At 47.6% G+C, this 16,347-nt stretch overlaps 2 protein-coding genes and 1 long non-coding RNA gene across 4 annotated transcripts; 1 reads left to right on the top strand and 2 right to left on the bottom strand.

Moving 5' to 3' along the window:
* LOC110436566 lies at positions 1,548-2,657 on the bottom strand. The gene is made up of 2 exons (XR_002454352.1): positions 2,170-2,657; positions 1,548-1,832 (listed from the first exon to the last, which is right to left on the bottom strand). It is a non-coding gene; the product is annotated as an uncharacterized LOC110436566 (long non-coding RNA).
* LOC8069440 lies at positions 3,668-8,683 on the top strand. 2 transcript variants are annotated; one of them, XM_021462433.1, is made up of 7 exons: positions 3,668-3,994; positions 5,686-6,046; positions 6,139-6,395; positions 6,484-6,696; positions 6,788-6,880; positions 6,980-7,102; positions 8,005-8,683. In XM_021462433.1, exons 2-7 carry the CDS (start codon positions 5,749-5,751, stop codon positions 8,386-8,388), a joined length of 1,368 nt encoding a protein of 455 aa, XP_021318108.1. In that variant the 5' UTR covers positions 3,668-3,994; positions 5,686-5,748; the 3' UTR covers positions 8,389-8,683. The 2 variants fall into 2 exon arrangements, with proteins under 2 accessions (XP_021318108.1, XP_021318107.1); XM_021462432.1 differs by having other exon boundaries at positions 3,670-3,994; positions 6,977-7,102.
* On the bottom strand, positions 14,906-16,043 carry LOC110436690 (senescence-specific cysteine protease SAG39-like). Its single transcript, XM_021464179.1, has 2 exons — positions 15,608-16,043; positions 14,906-15,492 (listed from the first exon to the last, which is right to left on the bottom strand). Exons 1-2 carry the CDS (start codon positions 16,041-16,043, stop codon positions 14,906-14,908), a joined length of 1,023 nt encoding a protein of 340 aa, XP_021319854.1.

The following is a 16,347-nucleotide window of genomic DNA, read 5'->3' as shown; positions in this document are numbered from 1 at the left end:
ATCTCGGTTTTAAGCAGGTGTTACTCTTGTGGATCTGATAGGATGCAGTACATGGATGATGATGTCCTAAATAAGTTAGTTTGGTATGTGATAAATAATGGTGATGAAACTGCGGATTATGTACAGTAAGTATCATTTAGATGTTTGAGTTTATGTTTTTGTCTTTTTTACTTTTTTCAAATTATTGTTATGACTATACTTTGCCCTACAGATTGTACAGGGCCGAGCTACAGGAGCAAGGTGCACGTGAAGTTGAAAGAATGGTTGAAAAAGGATTTGCAAAGTGGTTTAAATGCCATGTAAGTCAATACATATTTTGTTTGTAGGTTCTTAAATGCATTATTATCCATATGTAACTGGTGAACTGATTACTTAATTTTGTTGCAACAGATTGCAAACAAATGCAAGGAAAATCCAGATTCTGTTAGCGAAGGTCTGTGGGCACTGTCATGTGGGCCAGATCTGCGAGTTAAGACTTGTTCAGCTTGCAAGGTCAATGGAGTGCGGTATAGCACTGTGGATCGTGAGAAGTACCTCCTAACACAAAATAGTGGTGTAATGACTGAAGGTTCCCATAATGAGAAAGACGTAGATTTTTATGGAGTCCTTAAAGAGGTAATTCAGTTGGAATATAACTCAAATTTTCATGTTCGTCGGACGGTGGTACTATTTCGATGCGATTGGTTCAATCTAGAAGGCAAGACAAGAGGCCTCAGAGATGACGGACATTTCAAATCCATCAATGTACAGTCATTATGGTACAAGACTGATCCTTTCATCTTAGCGACTCAATCAAGAAAAGTATTTTACCTGCAAGACACATCTTTAGGTAAAGATTGGCGAGTCGTGCAGAAATTTGAACATAGGAATATTTATGATGTGTCTGAAAAAGAGGAGGCCAGTCATGATGTGCATCAGGATGAGTACGGTTCTGATACTGAACATGTAGTGGAAGTAGGTGCTGAAAATGAGGTCATGCAGAATGTTCAAGGTGGAGAAAACACTATAATTGAAGGAAATTTACAACACCTTATAAATAGCAAGAAGCAACCTATTGTTCATGAAGGTAGTGAGGATGAGGAGGAAGATGAGACAGCGGAGCAGTACTGTAGTGATGGTGGCAGTGAGAACAATGGTTACATGTCCCTAGATGATGATGATTCTGATTGAGAGCACTACTGTTTCGTTTTTGCCACAATTTTTGTAATTATTTATACACGCCGTGATGGCATTGATCTGTTTTTCCCAAATTCTAGTATGAACCCTTTTATACTTCCCAAATTCTAGTATGAACTTTCATGCAGAACTCTGCCCCTAGATTGCACTATTGTTTTGGTTTTCCCTGTGATGGCATTGTACTGTGCTTCCTATAAAAATTTTTTAGCTCAAGGCTTAGCTGGACAGGACAGGGCATATTCAATTTAGTTGGATAGGACATGGCATATGCAAACTGAATTGGACATATTTCATCCACATTGGTGACAACAACAAAGACATCCACATTAAATTCAAACTCAAACACACATTCAGATTTGGGCTCACATTCAGATTCATGAACAAACTCGTATATATATATTCACATTTGACCAGGGAACTCAATCCCATTGATCAGTTACAATCTACATAATTTACAACAGTGGGAACTCTATTTACATATTTCACAGCTACAATGCATTCTTTGCATTCAGTTGCTACACGGTCTCAGTAAACTTTAGGTCACCAGGTCCATCATCTAGCCTTGTCTGTAGCGTCATCTCTCTATTGTCCCTATCCCGGTCCACAATCCTAGCATCAAGCACAGCCACACCGTTTGGCGCCTCTCCATAGAATTCCTGAAATGGGCAATAATAGAATACTTTCAGCAGTCAAATATGACAGAGCTATGTAAGATAAAACTGACCATCCAAGCATACACAAGACATACACATATGCATGGTTTTTAAGGTCTGCTACAAAAAGAAAGCAAATCTGCAAATAGAAAAAAACAACACAGCAACTACTAACAATACATCTTGCTGACAGAGACTGACTAGTACAATTGCAGTATCACAAATGCTAACTACTAATGCATTCGTCAATTTCAGAAAACTAATTCAACACAGAGGCAATAACAAGATGGATGGTTGTTGTCTGGCAGAGATGGTCACTGGGTTCCAGGGTTCAGCGTACGACACCAGCCAGCGGCGCCCGGAGGGCAGTGCCGAGGGCCAGAGGTCACCGGCTAGGGTGTCCGCAACACGAACTCCCCCTCCACAACACGGGCGCCGGCGGCGCCGAGGATCCAGACACGGGCGCGGGCGCCGAGGTCCTCCCAGACGGCGCGCGCCACGGCAGCGTCGGGGGACTCGCCGGGCCGCTTATTCTCGGACACCGGCGCCGGCGGCGCCGAGGATCCAGACACGGGCGTGGGCGCCGAGGTCCTCCCAGACGGCGCGCGCCACGGCAGCGTCGGGGGACTCGCCGGGCTGCATATTCTCGGACACTGGCTGCGGGAAGCTCGTAGCAAATCGAGGGATTGGACGGTGGTTTTGGCTGGGGAGCACACGACGGAACATTTGAGTATTCCTTGGGTTCAGATCCTTTGATAGCTTTATCTAAAATTAGACTGGAGTATAACCAAAAATACTTTAGTGGCGCAGCGGCAAGGACCTTCGAGATTCAACCCAAGCTCTTGGGTTGGATCCCTGCTGTAGCCAATTTTTTATATGCCAACATTTTTTTATTTTCCAACATTTTTTGTTTTTTATTTTACAACATTTTTTGTTTTATTTTTGTCTATATGGTCCACTTTTTCGTAGATGTTTAATTTGTATATTATTGCTTCTAGTTACAAAAAGGTTTGAAATGATTTTGAGAAAAAATGGACATGCACTAATATTGCTTCTCACATATATCATTGGCACTATTCACGCTTGTACAAGATGTATACCACCACCTTGTCGGAATCATTTTAAATTTTTATGGGATGTTTATGGAGCCAAACTATGACGTTGTGTGCATCTATGTGATTTTCTAACCAAGTTTTCCTATTATTATATTTTTTGTTGGAATAGTGAAGCATAAATGTTAACATACCCTAAAGTAGCTAAAAAACTAAAACTTACATGGACACCTCACTTTGGTGTATAATGTTGCCAAAATTTTTTTATCTAACTATGAGAAAGTGGTCATGAACATCCTCACAAGGGGATACATGTCTCACATATGGCCCTGTCACTAGGTGAGAGTTGTTCATGCTTGTACAAGATGTATAACAACACCTTGTAGGAATCATTTAAAATTTTTATGGAATGTTTATGGAGCCAAACTATGATATAGTATAAATCATTAAGCAAAAATATAGTATAAATTAAATAAAGATATGGCAAAAAACAAACATACAAAAATAGAAAATAATAAACACAAAGAAGTCTAAAAACAAAAAAAATATTAGCTCCCAACCGGCTCGAACCCAGGAGCTCATGGACATACTCAAACTGCCTTACCACTGTGATACTCATGTGTTTTTGTTAGTTCTCGTGCGGTGTTTTAGTTAAACGATGGAAGGGAGCGCCTAAAAGTACTGGAGGGAGCGCCGTAATACATTTGCTCGCGTGATCCCGAATAAAAAACACGCGCCAAAATGCATTCCACATGATCCCGAAAAAAAAAGCCGCCAAAATCACCGCTGCTTATCCTGTTTCCCCCACTCCCTCGTCACCCCTCAGCCTATTCCCCTCATTTCTACAACCCCAAACCCTAGACGCCGCCGCCAAAGAAAACTGCCTTCGCCAATCTCCGCCGCCGCCCACGAGCTCTGCCGCCATCAGTCACCGCATCCACATCTCCGCCGCGGGTTTTGGGTCCTCGTCCTGGACGATGGTGACAGCCACGAGCTGACGCCCACCAACGATGTCCACTAGGTGACGACCACCACTGACAACCACCTCGTGTACATCCGCAATGGTGGCAACCAGGAGTGGAGGTAGTAAGAGAGTGGCACAACAAGAACAAGGTAACCATTTGGCGATTTGTCTTCCTAGATTTGCCCAGATTTTACTCTGCAGTTTGTTTCTTGCACTGAACTGCTAGATGCAGTGTTCGATCATGTCCCCAAAATCAATGTACTTGTCCCAAACTGTCACTGAACTGAACGTACATGTCCCCAAATTGATGATGCAGTTATTTTCTTGAACTTAACTGATAGATGCAGAGTTTCTTGCTTTGTCTTTCTTTCAATGGCACTGAACGTATATGTCCCCAAACTGAACTGAAAAAATAGTGCAGATAGGTATATATGCAAAATTGGATTATGGAATGAGTTCAGGTGGGGCTCTTTTGCTGTGCTTAAATTATCAGGAGAATGATTGGTAAGCAATAGTAGCATCTCACACCTCTTGGTCTTGATGTTCCAACACCAAGATGGGCTCTTTTGGCAATTTCAAAATGATTAGGTTCTGATCCCAGCCAGCGCTCCCCATTTGTTCGAGGAAGTCAGTAAATCCATTCTCTAATGCAACTAGGAAGTCAGTAAACTGAACTGACATGCTTGTGTGCCGACTCCTGAAAATACAGTGAAGCAGATAGTGTTATCAATTTGATCTTGTGCCCAGCTATTTCAATGCCGTTTCAGCAGCAGATTACCTTGAAAGTAACTAGAAATGTTGCCTCCCTTGATCCAAACTGCTCAAAGGAGAGGATATACTTCTCATTCTTGTGCAACTTCAATAATCTATCCACCTGTTCAATAATTTAACAGATAAATGACATGCAGAATACACTCTTGCAGATTCAAGAGTGAATAGGTTTGAAAATTCATTGAGAAAGCGATACCAAATGAGTTCTGTTATGAATAATGTTTCAAAAAGCACTAGGCACTAGGCAGGCAGTTGGGCTCCTAGCGCCACGTCGTTTCTTGACATTTGTATTCTATGACTTCCTGTGGGTGGTTTGAGTAATTATGTGCTAAATAACAAAAATTAGCATATCAGAACCATGCAACCATGAGGTACTATGATTGCAGTTTGTCTTTCTTCATCTCTAATTTGTCCATTTATTTACATACATCATGTCCAAAACATCTCCATGCTGAAAACAAATAGACAAAATGCCTAGGTGCTAGTCGAGGCAATGCAGCTCTACTTACCGCGGCTTAGGCATAGCTGGGCATTTCCTTTTTAAATAGAGATTACAAAATATCCAAGAGAACTGCAACTGACCATTAGCTCCTGGATACATGCTTGCTGCAGCCTGCTGGTTTTTCCTACCTCTTCTCTAATTAGCTTCTAACCCTACTAATATATACAATTTGCTTGCTCTTAGAAGAACCTCCAAAATCTGATTATGAGAGGAGGCGGGATGAACACGTGGCAAAGAATGATGCAATGTTGGCAGCGCTTGGACTGAAAACAATAGCTGCTGAAATTAGTAACTCTTTACCACAATCTGCAAATGACAAGGGGAAAAAATCAGCAAACAAGAAAACAAGTAGTGAGGGTTCGGATACATCGGAGTATCTCCTTGAAAATGATGATCAAGGAGATAGTGATGATGATGAAACTGAATCTGTTGTGCGGCCACAACCCACTAAAGTTTTTAGATATATGCCCTTGCTTTCTATATACATGTTCTTTCTTTCAATTAACTTCACTAATATATGCCAATTCTTACTAATGCACGTGGCTTACTTGATTTTTTTTTACACAGTCCCCTCCAGGGTATAGTCGGAAAATCATCACTCGGAGGATTAAAAAGGCTTCAGGTCCCAACATGCCGCCAGGAGGTAGGTCTGGTAAGAGAGTGAGGGCACCGGAAGGTTCACAGCTGGAACCTCCTAGTGCCCAGTTAAGATCATCAAAAAGGCTTCAACTGTCAGCGATAGATGGTCAGCCTGCAGAGGAAGGCAATGGATCAGCTGGTGCAGTGCAAGGCAATGGAGCTGGTGCCCAACAAGGCAATGGAGCTGGTGGTGATGACATTGCAGCCGCAGAGAATGACAATGGAGCTGCTGATCAAGACATGGCAACTGTACATGAAGATAATGTAGCTGCAGAGGATGACACTCAAGGCAAGTCATAATTTCTTAGTCATTCCAATATGCCATCTCTTTGGCTGATTTGCATGACACTAAAGCATCTAAAAGCATTTTCTGTTTTGTAGCTCCTGCACAGCGACGCCCAAGGGATCCCAGGCCACCCACCAAGGGAGCATACTTGGACAAGATGACAAAAGCTATGGGACATAGACTGCCCATAGCTGTTGCTCCAGGCAAAAGAAGGCCTCATGAACCTGTTCAAGCAGCCAAGTTTGCATCTGAGTCTGGTGTCCTCATTCGGGACAACGTTCCTATCCTACCTCATTGGAAGAACTACAAGAACGATGAAAAATATTACAACGAGTTTGTGTCAAAGCTTTGCGTAAGTGCCTTGCTGTTTTTGTATGGTTGACATGTATATCTTCTTAACCTGAAATCATCCAGTAAATGTGGAATTGTCATATGACTAGGGGCGCTTGGCCATAAACAAAACGGATGAGCCAACCAAGGAAGCTTGCACCGATATGCTGCGCTCTTCGGTGCGACAAATGCGCTATCGGCTGAAGAAAAAGTACTTCAATGGTGTGCCTGCAAATGAGGTTCGGACATCTTCTCCAGTTTCATGCATGTCTGATGATGAGTGGAATGCACTGACTGCAAAGTGGAAAAATCCAAAGAACATGGTACGGGTGTCTTGTCTTCTTTCTCATTTAGTTTCCAGTGGATCTTATCATTTTTAACCTGTGATTCATCTGACATGTCATTCTCCTTTAGGAAACAAGTGAAAAGAACAAGACTAATCGCAGTAAAGTCAAGTATCATCAGACTACCGGCTCTCGTAGCTATGTGGCACACTTGCATGCATATGTAAGTAAAGAGTACCTTGTACATAGTTGCACTAAACAACTTATTCTACATTTGATCTCACAAACCTTTGCTGTAATTGAATTATCTTTGAAATAGAAGAAGCAAAGTAACAATGCAGAACCAAGCACTCACCAAAATGAAGAACTTGATGTGGTGGAGGCCTTCAAGACCTGCCATACCAGCTCCAAAAAAGGTCTTGATGAATCAGCAAGAGAGGCACTTGTAAGTCTAACTAGCTCAATCCTATGGTTCCTTTAATTTCTTCAGCTGAGTTTGTTTCTTGTGGTTCATGGTGATGCACACAATCAGTAATGACATGTCTAGGTACCCATAATTGGTCAATAAATTACCTTAGCTAGGTAATGTTACTGCCTTTTCTAGTGATTTTGATCCAGGTTGTTTTCAGTAGTATACCTACAGTTTTGCTTTTCTGTGAAAGATGTCCTACCAGACTGCTACTCTTGCAATTTGAATGGTACTCAGTAAACAATAGGTACTTGTATGTTTAGGCAAGCCAACTGAAATGGCAATGCAGAAAATCTTCATTCCATTTATAAACTTTTAATTAAAAGTCATGGTTTTGAGTCTATTTTGGACACACTAAACCTTTGATCTTGTTGTTGGTAATCTGAACTTAGAGTCTACGAGATATGATACATAATTCAGTCCTCTAAACTCAGGAAAGTAATGTGCCTGTGTCTAGTTCAACAGGTAATTATTGTTTGAAAATTTAGATGTTGACAACAAATGAGATAGCTGCAGATTCCTAGTGCTAATATAATATCCTTCTATTAACTGTGTTTCGTTAACACTTGACGGATGTTGACTGAAAATGAGATAGCATAGAACTGAGAACAATCTGCACTTTGTTTCCACATGCTAAGGTGATGCCTGATTGTTTCATTGGACACTAGTTGTTAGTAAGAACCAAACTACAGTTTACATAATGTTCCACATAATTAATCATTTAATTTGTACTTCATTCTGTCCATGTTGATAGGTTTCCTTCTACCTATGTAGCACACAACTTGTTGTCTATATTCTTTAAAATACATCTTATGATATTTGCACCTAACTTTAATGCAATACATGTATGAACTAAAAATAGCTCATTGTTCTTTCAGTCCAACATGGAAGCTTTGAGGGCAGCCCCTGTTGATGAAGGTGAGACAGCAGTTTCTAGTGTGCAGGTTGTGTCCCAGGCCCTCCCCAAGAACAGCTCGAACAGTTTCCTCAAGAATATTGGCATCAAACCAACGACATCGTCTAAGTCTGCAGCATTGAATGAAAGCGACCTTCGGGAGCAACTAGCAGCTGAAGCTAGAGCTGTTGTACAGGGTGAACTCGATGCTCTCAAGAAGAAAAGTGAAGAAGCTGATGAAAAGCTCGAGAGGCAACAAAAGGAGATGGAGGAGATGAGGAAGCAGATAGAGATAAACCAGAAGGAATTGCAGGAGACCAATGTGCTGCTCAGGCGTATGTTGTCCCTCAACAACGCTTCGACATGAACCGTTGCTGATGTGTGCTACCAAGCAGTATGTGTTGCTGCTGCTGGTGCTTGGCAAGGGGTCAAAGTTGTTGGCTGATTTTGCTTAGGCTAAAACCTATGATGTTGATGCTTGGCATCTTTATATTATTAGTTGTGTTGTTGATGTGAACTGAGATCAAAGTAGAACCTGGAATGTGATGTCAATAGTAATACATGAATTGAGTTTAGTAGTGTTGAGTCAGTTTTATGATGACTGGAATGCTGGATCTGTTGAACCATTTGGTCATTTTAATATTATTTGCATTTTGTAAAAATATTAGCATTTGCACCTGTGATGAAAATTCTGGGTTATTTGACGTTATTGCAATGTGATCAGTGACAAAATTTCTGGGTTCTGTGACCTTAATGTTATTTTAATCTGTGATGAAACTTCTCCATTCTGTGACGAAATGTAAACCACTCCCAGCAAGCCACGTGGATTAATCACAGCGTGCCACGTCATCTGCCACGTGGTGTTCTTCAGCGGCCACGTCAGCTGCCACATGGAGAGCCACGTAACCTGCCACGTGGCCGTGCCACGTGTGCAAGACACGTCAGCTGCCAGCGTGGCAAACGGCGTTTGGGAGCCTCACAGAGCACCAAGCTATGACGAAATAGAGCCTCATCTGTGACGCAATGAGTTCGTCACTGAATGAGTATCAATCGATGACAACTGCCATTTCGTCATTGAATGAATATCATTCAGTGACAAAAATCACCATTTCGTCACCTTGGTTAATCAATGACGCTCATTCCATGACGAACAGTTTTTCGTCACAAGTTCGTCATAGATGAAATTCAGTGACGATTTTTGAGTCTTCGATGACGAAAGTATAGCGTCATTGATTAGCACTTCCCTAGTAGTGGAGGGTTGGTGAGCAGAGTCTTGAGCTTGTCAAAGGCTTCCTGGGCCTCGGGGGTCCAGGAAAAATGCTCGGATTTCCTAAGTAACCTATACAGAGGTAGTCCTTTCTCCCCGAGACGAGAGTTGAAACGACTTAGGGAAGCTAGACACCCCATGACTCTCTGTACTCCCTTTAGGTTACGAATTGGGCCCATGTTTGCGATGGCCGAGACCTTTTCTGGGTTGGCCTCGGTCCCTCGCTCAGACACAATAAACTCGAGGAGCATGCCTCGGGGAACCCCGAAAACGCATTTTTCGGGGTTGAGTCTGATCCCTTTTGCCCTGAGGCATTGGAATGTTTCATCCAGGTCAGCAACTAGGCCGCTTGCTTTCCTGGATTTGACAACAATGTCGTCTACATAAGCCTCTACCGTTCTGCCTATGAGGTCCCCAAAGACCTGGAGCATACATCGCTTGTATGTAGCCCCCACGTTCTTAAGGCCGAAAGGCATGGTTACGTAACAATACATTCCGAAAGGGGTGATGAAAGAAGTCACGAGCTGGTCGGACTCTTTCATCTTGATTTGGTGGTAACCGGAATAAGCATCAAGAAAAGATAAAATTTCACATCCCACGGTGGAGTCAACTATCTGATCAATACGAGGTAATGGAAAGGGGTTCTTAGGACATACTTTATTTGAACTAGTATAGTCTACACACATCCTAAACATCCCATTTTTCTTTTTGACTAGTACAGGGTTAGCTAACCACTCAGGATGGAATACCTCCTTGATGAATCCGGCCGCCAGTAGCTTGTGGATCTCCTCCCCGATGGCCCGGCGCTTCTCTTCGTCGAATCGGCGCAGGCGTTGCTTTATGGGCTTGGAGCCGGCTTGGATGTCCAAGGAGTGCTCAGCGGCTTCCCTTGGTATGCCAGGCATGTCCGAGGGACTCCACGCAAATATGTCAGCATTTGCGCGGAGAAAGTCGACGAGCACTACTTCCTATTTGGGGTCGAGGCTGGAGCTGATCCTCAATGCCCTACCCTCAGAGGTTCCGGGGTCGAGGAAGACTAGCATGGTCTCCTCCACCAGCTCGAAGCTCCGGGCGTGACGCTTGGGGTCGGGGATGTCCTGGTCGCAGTCGCCGAGGCCGGTGAGGATTGCCAGAGACTCAGCCAGAGCCTCGGCCTGCTCAACGCACTCGACATCGCACTGATAGGCGTGCTGACTGGTCGTGCTGACGGTGATGATGCCTTTTGGCCCTGGCATCTTGAGCTTGAGGTAGGTGTAGTTGGGGACGGCCATGAACTTGGCGTAGCATGGTCGTCCCAGGATCGCGTGGTAGGTTCCTGGGAACCCAACCACGTCGAAAGTGAGAACCTCCCGTCTGAAGTTATCGGGGTTCCAAAGCAGATGGGCAGATCAATCTGCCCGAGGGGGGTGGGCACGATGTCCCGGCACCACTCCGTGGAATGGTGCTGTGTCGTTCCTCAGCCGGGACTTGCTGATCTCCATGAGGGCCAGAGTCTCGGCGCAAAGGATGTTGAGGCCACTGCCGCCGTCCATCAGCACCTTGGTGAGACGAGTCTCGGCGATGATGGGGTCGACGATCAAGGGATAGCTCCCTGGATTGGGGATCCGATCCGGATGATCCTGTCGGTCGAAACTGATCGCGCTCTCGGACCACTTGAGGTACGAGGGCGTGGCTGTGCTGACTGCGCAAATTTCTCGGAGTTCGCGTTTCCTCTGACTCACGGTGAGGCGAGCCGCACGTCCCCCAAAGATCAAGAGGCAGTTCTTGACCTTGGGGAAGCCTTCCCCCTAAGGGTCGTCGTCCTTGGGGGGCTCTTCAGCGCCCTCCTTGGTTATGATGTCGGTATAATACCGACGCAGGACAGTGCACTCCTCAAGGGTGTGCTTGGTTGGTCCCCTGTGATAGGGGCACGGCTTCTTCAACATCTCGTCAAAGAGACTAGGGCCAGCAGGAGCCCGCTTGGGGTTCTTGCGGTCTGCCGCGGCAACTAGGTTGTCGTCCGACTAACCCTGCTTCCCCTTGCGACCCTTCTTCTTCTTCTTGGGGTCGCGTGAGCCCGAGACCTCGGTGGCCTCGGCCTTCTGTTTCCCCTTGGCTGCGTCGTCGGAGAAAATGGCACCAACTGCCTCTTCACCTGAGCCAAAGTTGGTGGTGATGTTGAGCAGCTGGCTGTTGCTCGTGGGGGTCTTGCGACCGAGCTCGTGTACTAGCTCCTTGCAGGTGGTACCGGAGATGAAGGCTCCGATGACGTCGGAGTCCGTGATGTTGGGGAGCTCGGTGCACTGCTTGGAGAATCGCCTGATGAAGTCTCAGAGGGACTCATCGGGCTTCTGCCGGCAGCTCATGAGGTCCCAGGAGTTTCCAGGGCGCACATATGTGCCCTGGAAGTTCCCGACGAAGATCTTGACCAGGTCGGCCCAGTCATGGATCATGCGCTTAGGGGGATGCTCGAGCCATGCTCTGGCTGTATCGGCCAGGTGCAGTGGGAGGTTGCGGATGATGAGCAGGTCATCGTATGCTCCACCTAGCTGACACGCTAGGCGGTAATCCGCCAGCCAGAGCTCAGGGTTGGTTTCTCCTGAGTACTTGGTGAGGTTGGCGGGCTGTCGGAATCGCGCTGGGAACTTGGCCCTGCGTATGGCCTCGCTGAAGACGCGCGGGCCCGGAGGCTCTGGCGACGTGCTGCGGTCGTGGTCGGGGTCGTATCTTCTGCCTCGGCGCGGTCGATAGCGTCAGGACTCCGCCTCTTTCCTATCACGCCGTCTGGCCTCGAGGGTGGCCCGGATGTCTACGTCAGCCCCGACGCGCTCGTGGACAGATGGGGCCCTGTTGCCCCCTTGCGAGTTAGGGGGCGGCGAACCCTGCACCGTTGGTGCCTTGTTAGGACGGGGTCGGTCCCCTTAGCATCTCTTGCCGTGGGACTGTGATGCAGAACTTTCTGCGTTCTGCACCACAGCCTGCTCCAGGAGACCACGTAGCCCCTGGCGCACTCTTCTCCCCTCAGGAGTCGACGGCTCAGGCATTGCCCTGAGGAGGAGTGCGGCAGCCATCACGTTCTGGCTGGCCGTGCTGAAGACCGGGGGGTTTTCACCCCCTTCGTCCTCGATGATGCGGCGGTTGACGTCCCGGGCGCGGCGTCTAGCTTCACCCCCGTCCCCGCGGCCGGATGGGTCTTGGACCAGGGTCTCGCGGAGTTGGCGGAGGCGTACGCGCTCCTCTTCGAGCCTGGCCTCCAGCTTGTTGAGCTGCTCGAGGTCAGGGCGTTGTCCTCCTACGGGAGCTGGTGCTACTCCGCGGGCTCCAGGATGAGCCCCAAGAGTCGGGTTGAGAGGTGGAGTGGCGTTCCCCTGCCTAGAGGGTCCTGCACCCCCTTGAGCATTGTGGGGCGCTCCTCCGACCTCAAGGTTGAAGCACTCTCGTGACGGATCATAGCCGCCGTCGTCGGAGTCGGAGTAACCGAGGCAATAGTTGCTGGCCTCCAAGAAGCGCATGAAAGTTTTCGGGTCGCCACACCCGGAAAAGTCAGCGCCGGCCCACTCGTCATCGCCTGAGGTGGGATCCTCTGGGTACGACGAAACGGGCGGTGTAGCGATGAGGTCTAGGGTAGATCTCAAGTGGTGCCCTGGAAGATCCACGTACGCACTTAACGAAGTGCTCACGGAAGAGGCGTAAGTGGCAGCTGCGTTCCTGAGCCCGAAAGGGAGCTCGGGAGGTGCCGCTGTCTCTCCTCCATCCGTAGGTGGAGGGGGACAAGATGATGAGGCCCCTTTGTCCCCCTTCTGGGGAGCGGGCGGGAGCCGTGCCTTCCCCTCTGATCGGGGCGGAACAAGTGGTCGTGATGATCCCCTGTTGGTCCGTGGAGCGGAGCTTGATGCTCCGCGGGCCCTTCCTCTAGCGCGTGTCGGGCCAGAGGAGTGGGCGATCTGGTGAGGAATATGCGAGAGGAGGGCCGGGCGGACCCTTGCCTCAGTGGTAGGGTCAGAGATCCTAGACCTTTGACGCCCCCTCTGGGCACCCCCCGCATGGTGCCCCGAGCGCCTCCCACGCACTAACTGTGGTGGGATTGGCTCGGGACGAGACTCAGCGTCACCACGTGGTGGGAGGAGGACCATGTCATAGCCGGAGCTGAGCGATATGAACTCCAAGCTCCCAAACATCATGATGGTGCCGAGGCGGAGTGGGAGGAATCCGTCTGCCATCCAGGCTTTCCCCAGTAGGAGAAGGTGAATGCCACGCAAAAGGCCCCTACCTGGCGCGCCAACTGTCGGCGTCTAGACTCGTGGTCTAGACACAAACGAGTATAAGTATGCATGACTACCTAAGCCCGGATGGTGATGCAAGTGGAACACAGAGAATTTATACTGGTTCGGGCCAAAGATGCTGGTCTCGGCTTTGTGTGATGGACAGAATGCTGGTTTTTACTCTATGAGTGAACTAGCTTGGGGTTGTTAAGTGTGTGTGTTACGTGGCTGAACTTGTTCGTGGACCTTGTCTTGGTCGTGAGCCCTGGCTCCCCTTTTATAGCCTCAAGCGGAGGCAGGTATTTACATGAGGGTTTGGAGATTTCCTCTGCTGAGTGGAGGAGTAACAGTCCCGACCCTGTAGGAGCTTGCCCATCCCGTCCTTGAAGTATGGTTGACAGCATGGTTGCTCCTGTGGGGGGTTGCTAAGCCCTGTTGGAGTCGTGGGGGTCGGATTGGCGATACTGCAGTCTGTCATGTTAACAGTGGGAAAAGATAGCAAATAGTGATGCTGATTAACCTCCCCCATTCTCCTTTCACTGTTAGGCGGTACACCACAGTGAAAGAGGTAAGGCTGCACAGTGAAAGAGGTAAGGCTGCAGTGACCAGGGTGGTTAGAACAGTCGCCACCTTGCCCTGCTGCGGTATGGGAGTCACCGCGCCTGTCACGTCATGGGTACGGGCGCCGTGCGTTGGAAACCTTGCCCTGATCCGGTGAAGCGGCGTTTGGCGCCCGAGCCCTGGATGGGTCGGACGAGACAGGACTTACGCCTGAGGCCAAGGGGGTCGGGCGAGGCGGAACTTACGCCTGAGGCCAAGGGGGTCGGGCGAGGCGGTGTCTGCGTCCGAGCCCCGGGGGGTCGGGCGAGACGGAACTCGCGTCCGAGGCCAGTGGGGTCGGGCGAGCCGCGATTTGGGCCTGAGATCGAGGAGGCAGATGGGCTGAGGCCCGCGTCCTGGTGATTGTGGATGACTTGCTTTGTATTTTGCGATTTTTATTACTCTGATCTGGGTATCCCTTTTTATGGTACCCAACAAACATATTCTTGAATAAATTTTAGTTAGTCTCAACTCACTCCTTTAGCCCACGATATACTTTGTGTTGCCCTCGGCCATATATCTTAATATTTACTCCAAGAAAATAAACGAGCATGTATTCATGATTAATCATTACACATTCAACACATTACATGACTTTTAAGTTTTAACAAATACTCCATATAGAATTGTAGAATACATGCAAAAGATAAATTTGCAACACAATTTATAGACACACATTGGAACCAGCTATATATACATAGTAAATAAAAAGGCTTATAAGTATCGATTTATTCAAAGAGTTTATGTACGAACTTAAAAGTTTCAGAAGGCTTTGCCTACTCAGTGGGGTAGGAAGGCTCCATGGCTAGCCCACACATGCCCCTCTTGTCCGATATATCCTTCTCCATTCTCAGATAACCATTCTCGCCCCAAGTCGTGCCCCATGAGTTCTTCAGTAGCCAGTATTTAGTGCCATCACTGGTTTGTCCATAGCCAATGGCTGCAATCCCATGGTCCAGGTCGGTACCACATGAGCCGGTCATCACACCACCAGAGTAGAGCTGAAACGTCATATCTCCGCCGTCCACTGCCACCGACACGGGTTGGTTGGCCACGGCCTTCATCAGGGCAGCCTCATCATTTGCAGGCACATCCTCAAAGCCCTTGATGTTTGCAGCACTATTTGTTCCACTCTTGCACTTGCCATCTGTAGCTGTGTAAGGATAGCTAGACTCCGTGGTTAGGCCGCCATTCTTGATGATGAACTTGAAAGCATCGTCCATCAAACCACCTTCACAACCCTGGTCCTCACCATGGACATCGCAGTCCACTAACTCTTGTTCTGAGAGGGAGATGAGCTTGTCGGTGCTTATTTTCACGATGCCTTCTGTGGCAGCCACAGCCGAGAAAGCCCAACAACAACCTGCAATTAATTATTATGTTTGGACTTATGTTATTGCACTCTAGTTTACATCGTAATATGATAATATTCACAATAAGTGTATATGTGTCATCCTTTTCCTACTAAATGTACTTACCACATTGGCCTTGATCCTTGATGGGAGTGACGGCACCCTTGGTCCTCCAGTCGATGGACGCTGGAAGTGCATCGACGCTAACATTCTCATACCTAAATCCGGTAGGGACCTTCACGGGGCTAGGTTTGAAGCCCTTGTTAGTCTTGGTAGCTCTGAACTCATCGTTGGTGAGGTCGGCAAACTGGTTGACGCCGAGCCAGAACTTGCGGTTCCCACCAGCGTTGAATGACTCGATGAACTTAACATTAGCCTTGAACACCTCGAACCGCTGAGCCTTCTCGGTGGCGTCTTTGTAGACGCGGTTGTATTGCGCCATCCACTGCTCATGCCTCGCCACCATGGCTGAGTCATCGTTTAGGTCGCGAGCAGCAAGAGCAGCACCGCAGAACAAGGCGAGGCCGAGGATTGCCAAGATTGATCCCTTGAGGGTGGCCATGGACGATCAGGCCTGGGAATTTGGTTCCTGAGATACTATGCCTATTGAGTTGGTGGTTGAAGAGCTGGGTGGTACGGGTATGTATATATATAGCTACAGACGTGTACTATTCTTGTAGGTATGAAACAATACGGTACGGTGCTTATACGTTGTATTGTGTGGAAAGGGACAGGTACGTGGCCGTGAAGTATTGCCAGATGGTATAAATTATTTTACTTGTGCACCAGACGTGCAGTTGCGGCTCTGCACGGATTGCTGTGTTAAAGCATTATGCATAGATAATAGAGATTATAAGCGCCACATC

The sequence above is a fragment of the Sorghum bicolor genome, chromosome 6 (assembly GCF_000003195.3).
Source record: "Sorghum bicolor cultivar BTx623 chromosome 6, Sorghum_bicolor_NCBIv3, whole genome shotgun sequence".
In the NCBI taxonomy this organism is placed as follows: domain Eukaryota; kingdom Viridiplantae; phylum Streptophyta; class Magnoliopsida; order Poales; family Poaceae; genus Sorghum; species Sorghum bicolor.
This window is presented reverse-complemented; position numbering and strand designations above follow the sequence as displayed.

Excerpts from the sequence above, each read along its gene's own strand:
- LOC110436690 (XM_021464179.1), bottom strand. The coding sequence starts at position 16,043 with ATGGCCACCCTCAAGGGATCAATCTTGGCAATCCTCGGCCTCGCCTTG. Across the intron at positions 15,493-15,607 it reads CAAGGATCAAGGCCAATGTG|GTTGTTGTTGGGCTTTCTCG; the intron begins GTAAGTACATTT and ends AATTAATTGCAG.
- LOC8069440 (XM_021462432.1), top strand. The coding sequence starts at position 5,749 with ATGCCGCCAGGAGGTAGGTCTGGTAAGAGAGTGAGGGCACCGGAAGGT. Across the intron at positions 6,881-6,976 it reads TGGCACACTTGCATGCATAT|AAGAAGCAAAGTAACAATGC; the intron begins GTAAGTAAAGAG and ends TCTTTGAAATAG. Across the intron at positions 7,103-8,004 it reads AATCAGCAAGAGAGGCACTT|TCCAACATGGAAGCTTTGAG; the intron begins GTAAGTCTAACT and ends TTGTTCTTTCAG.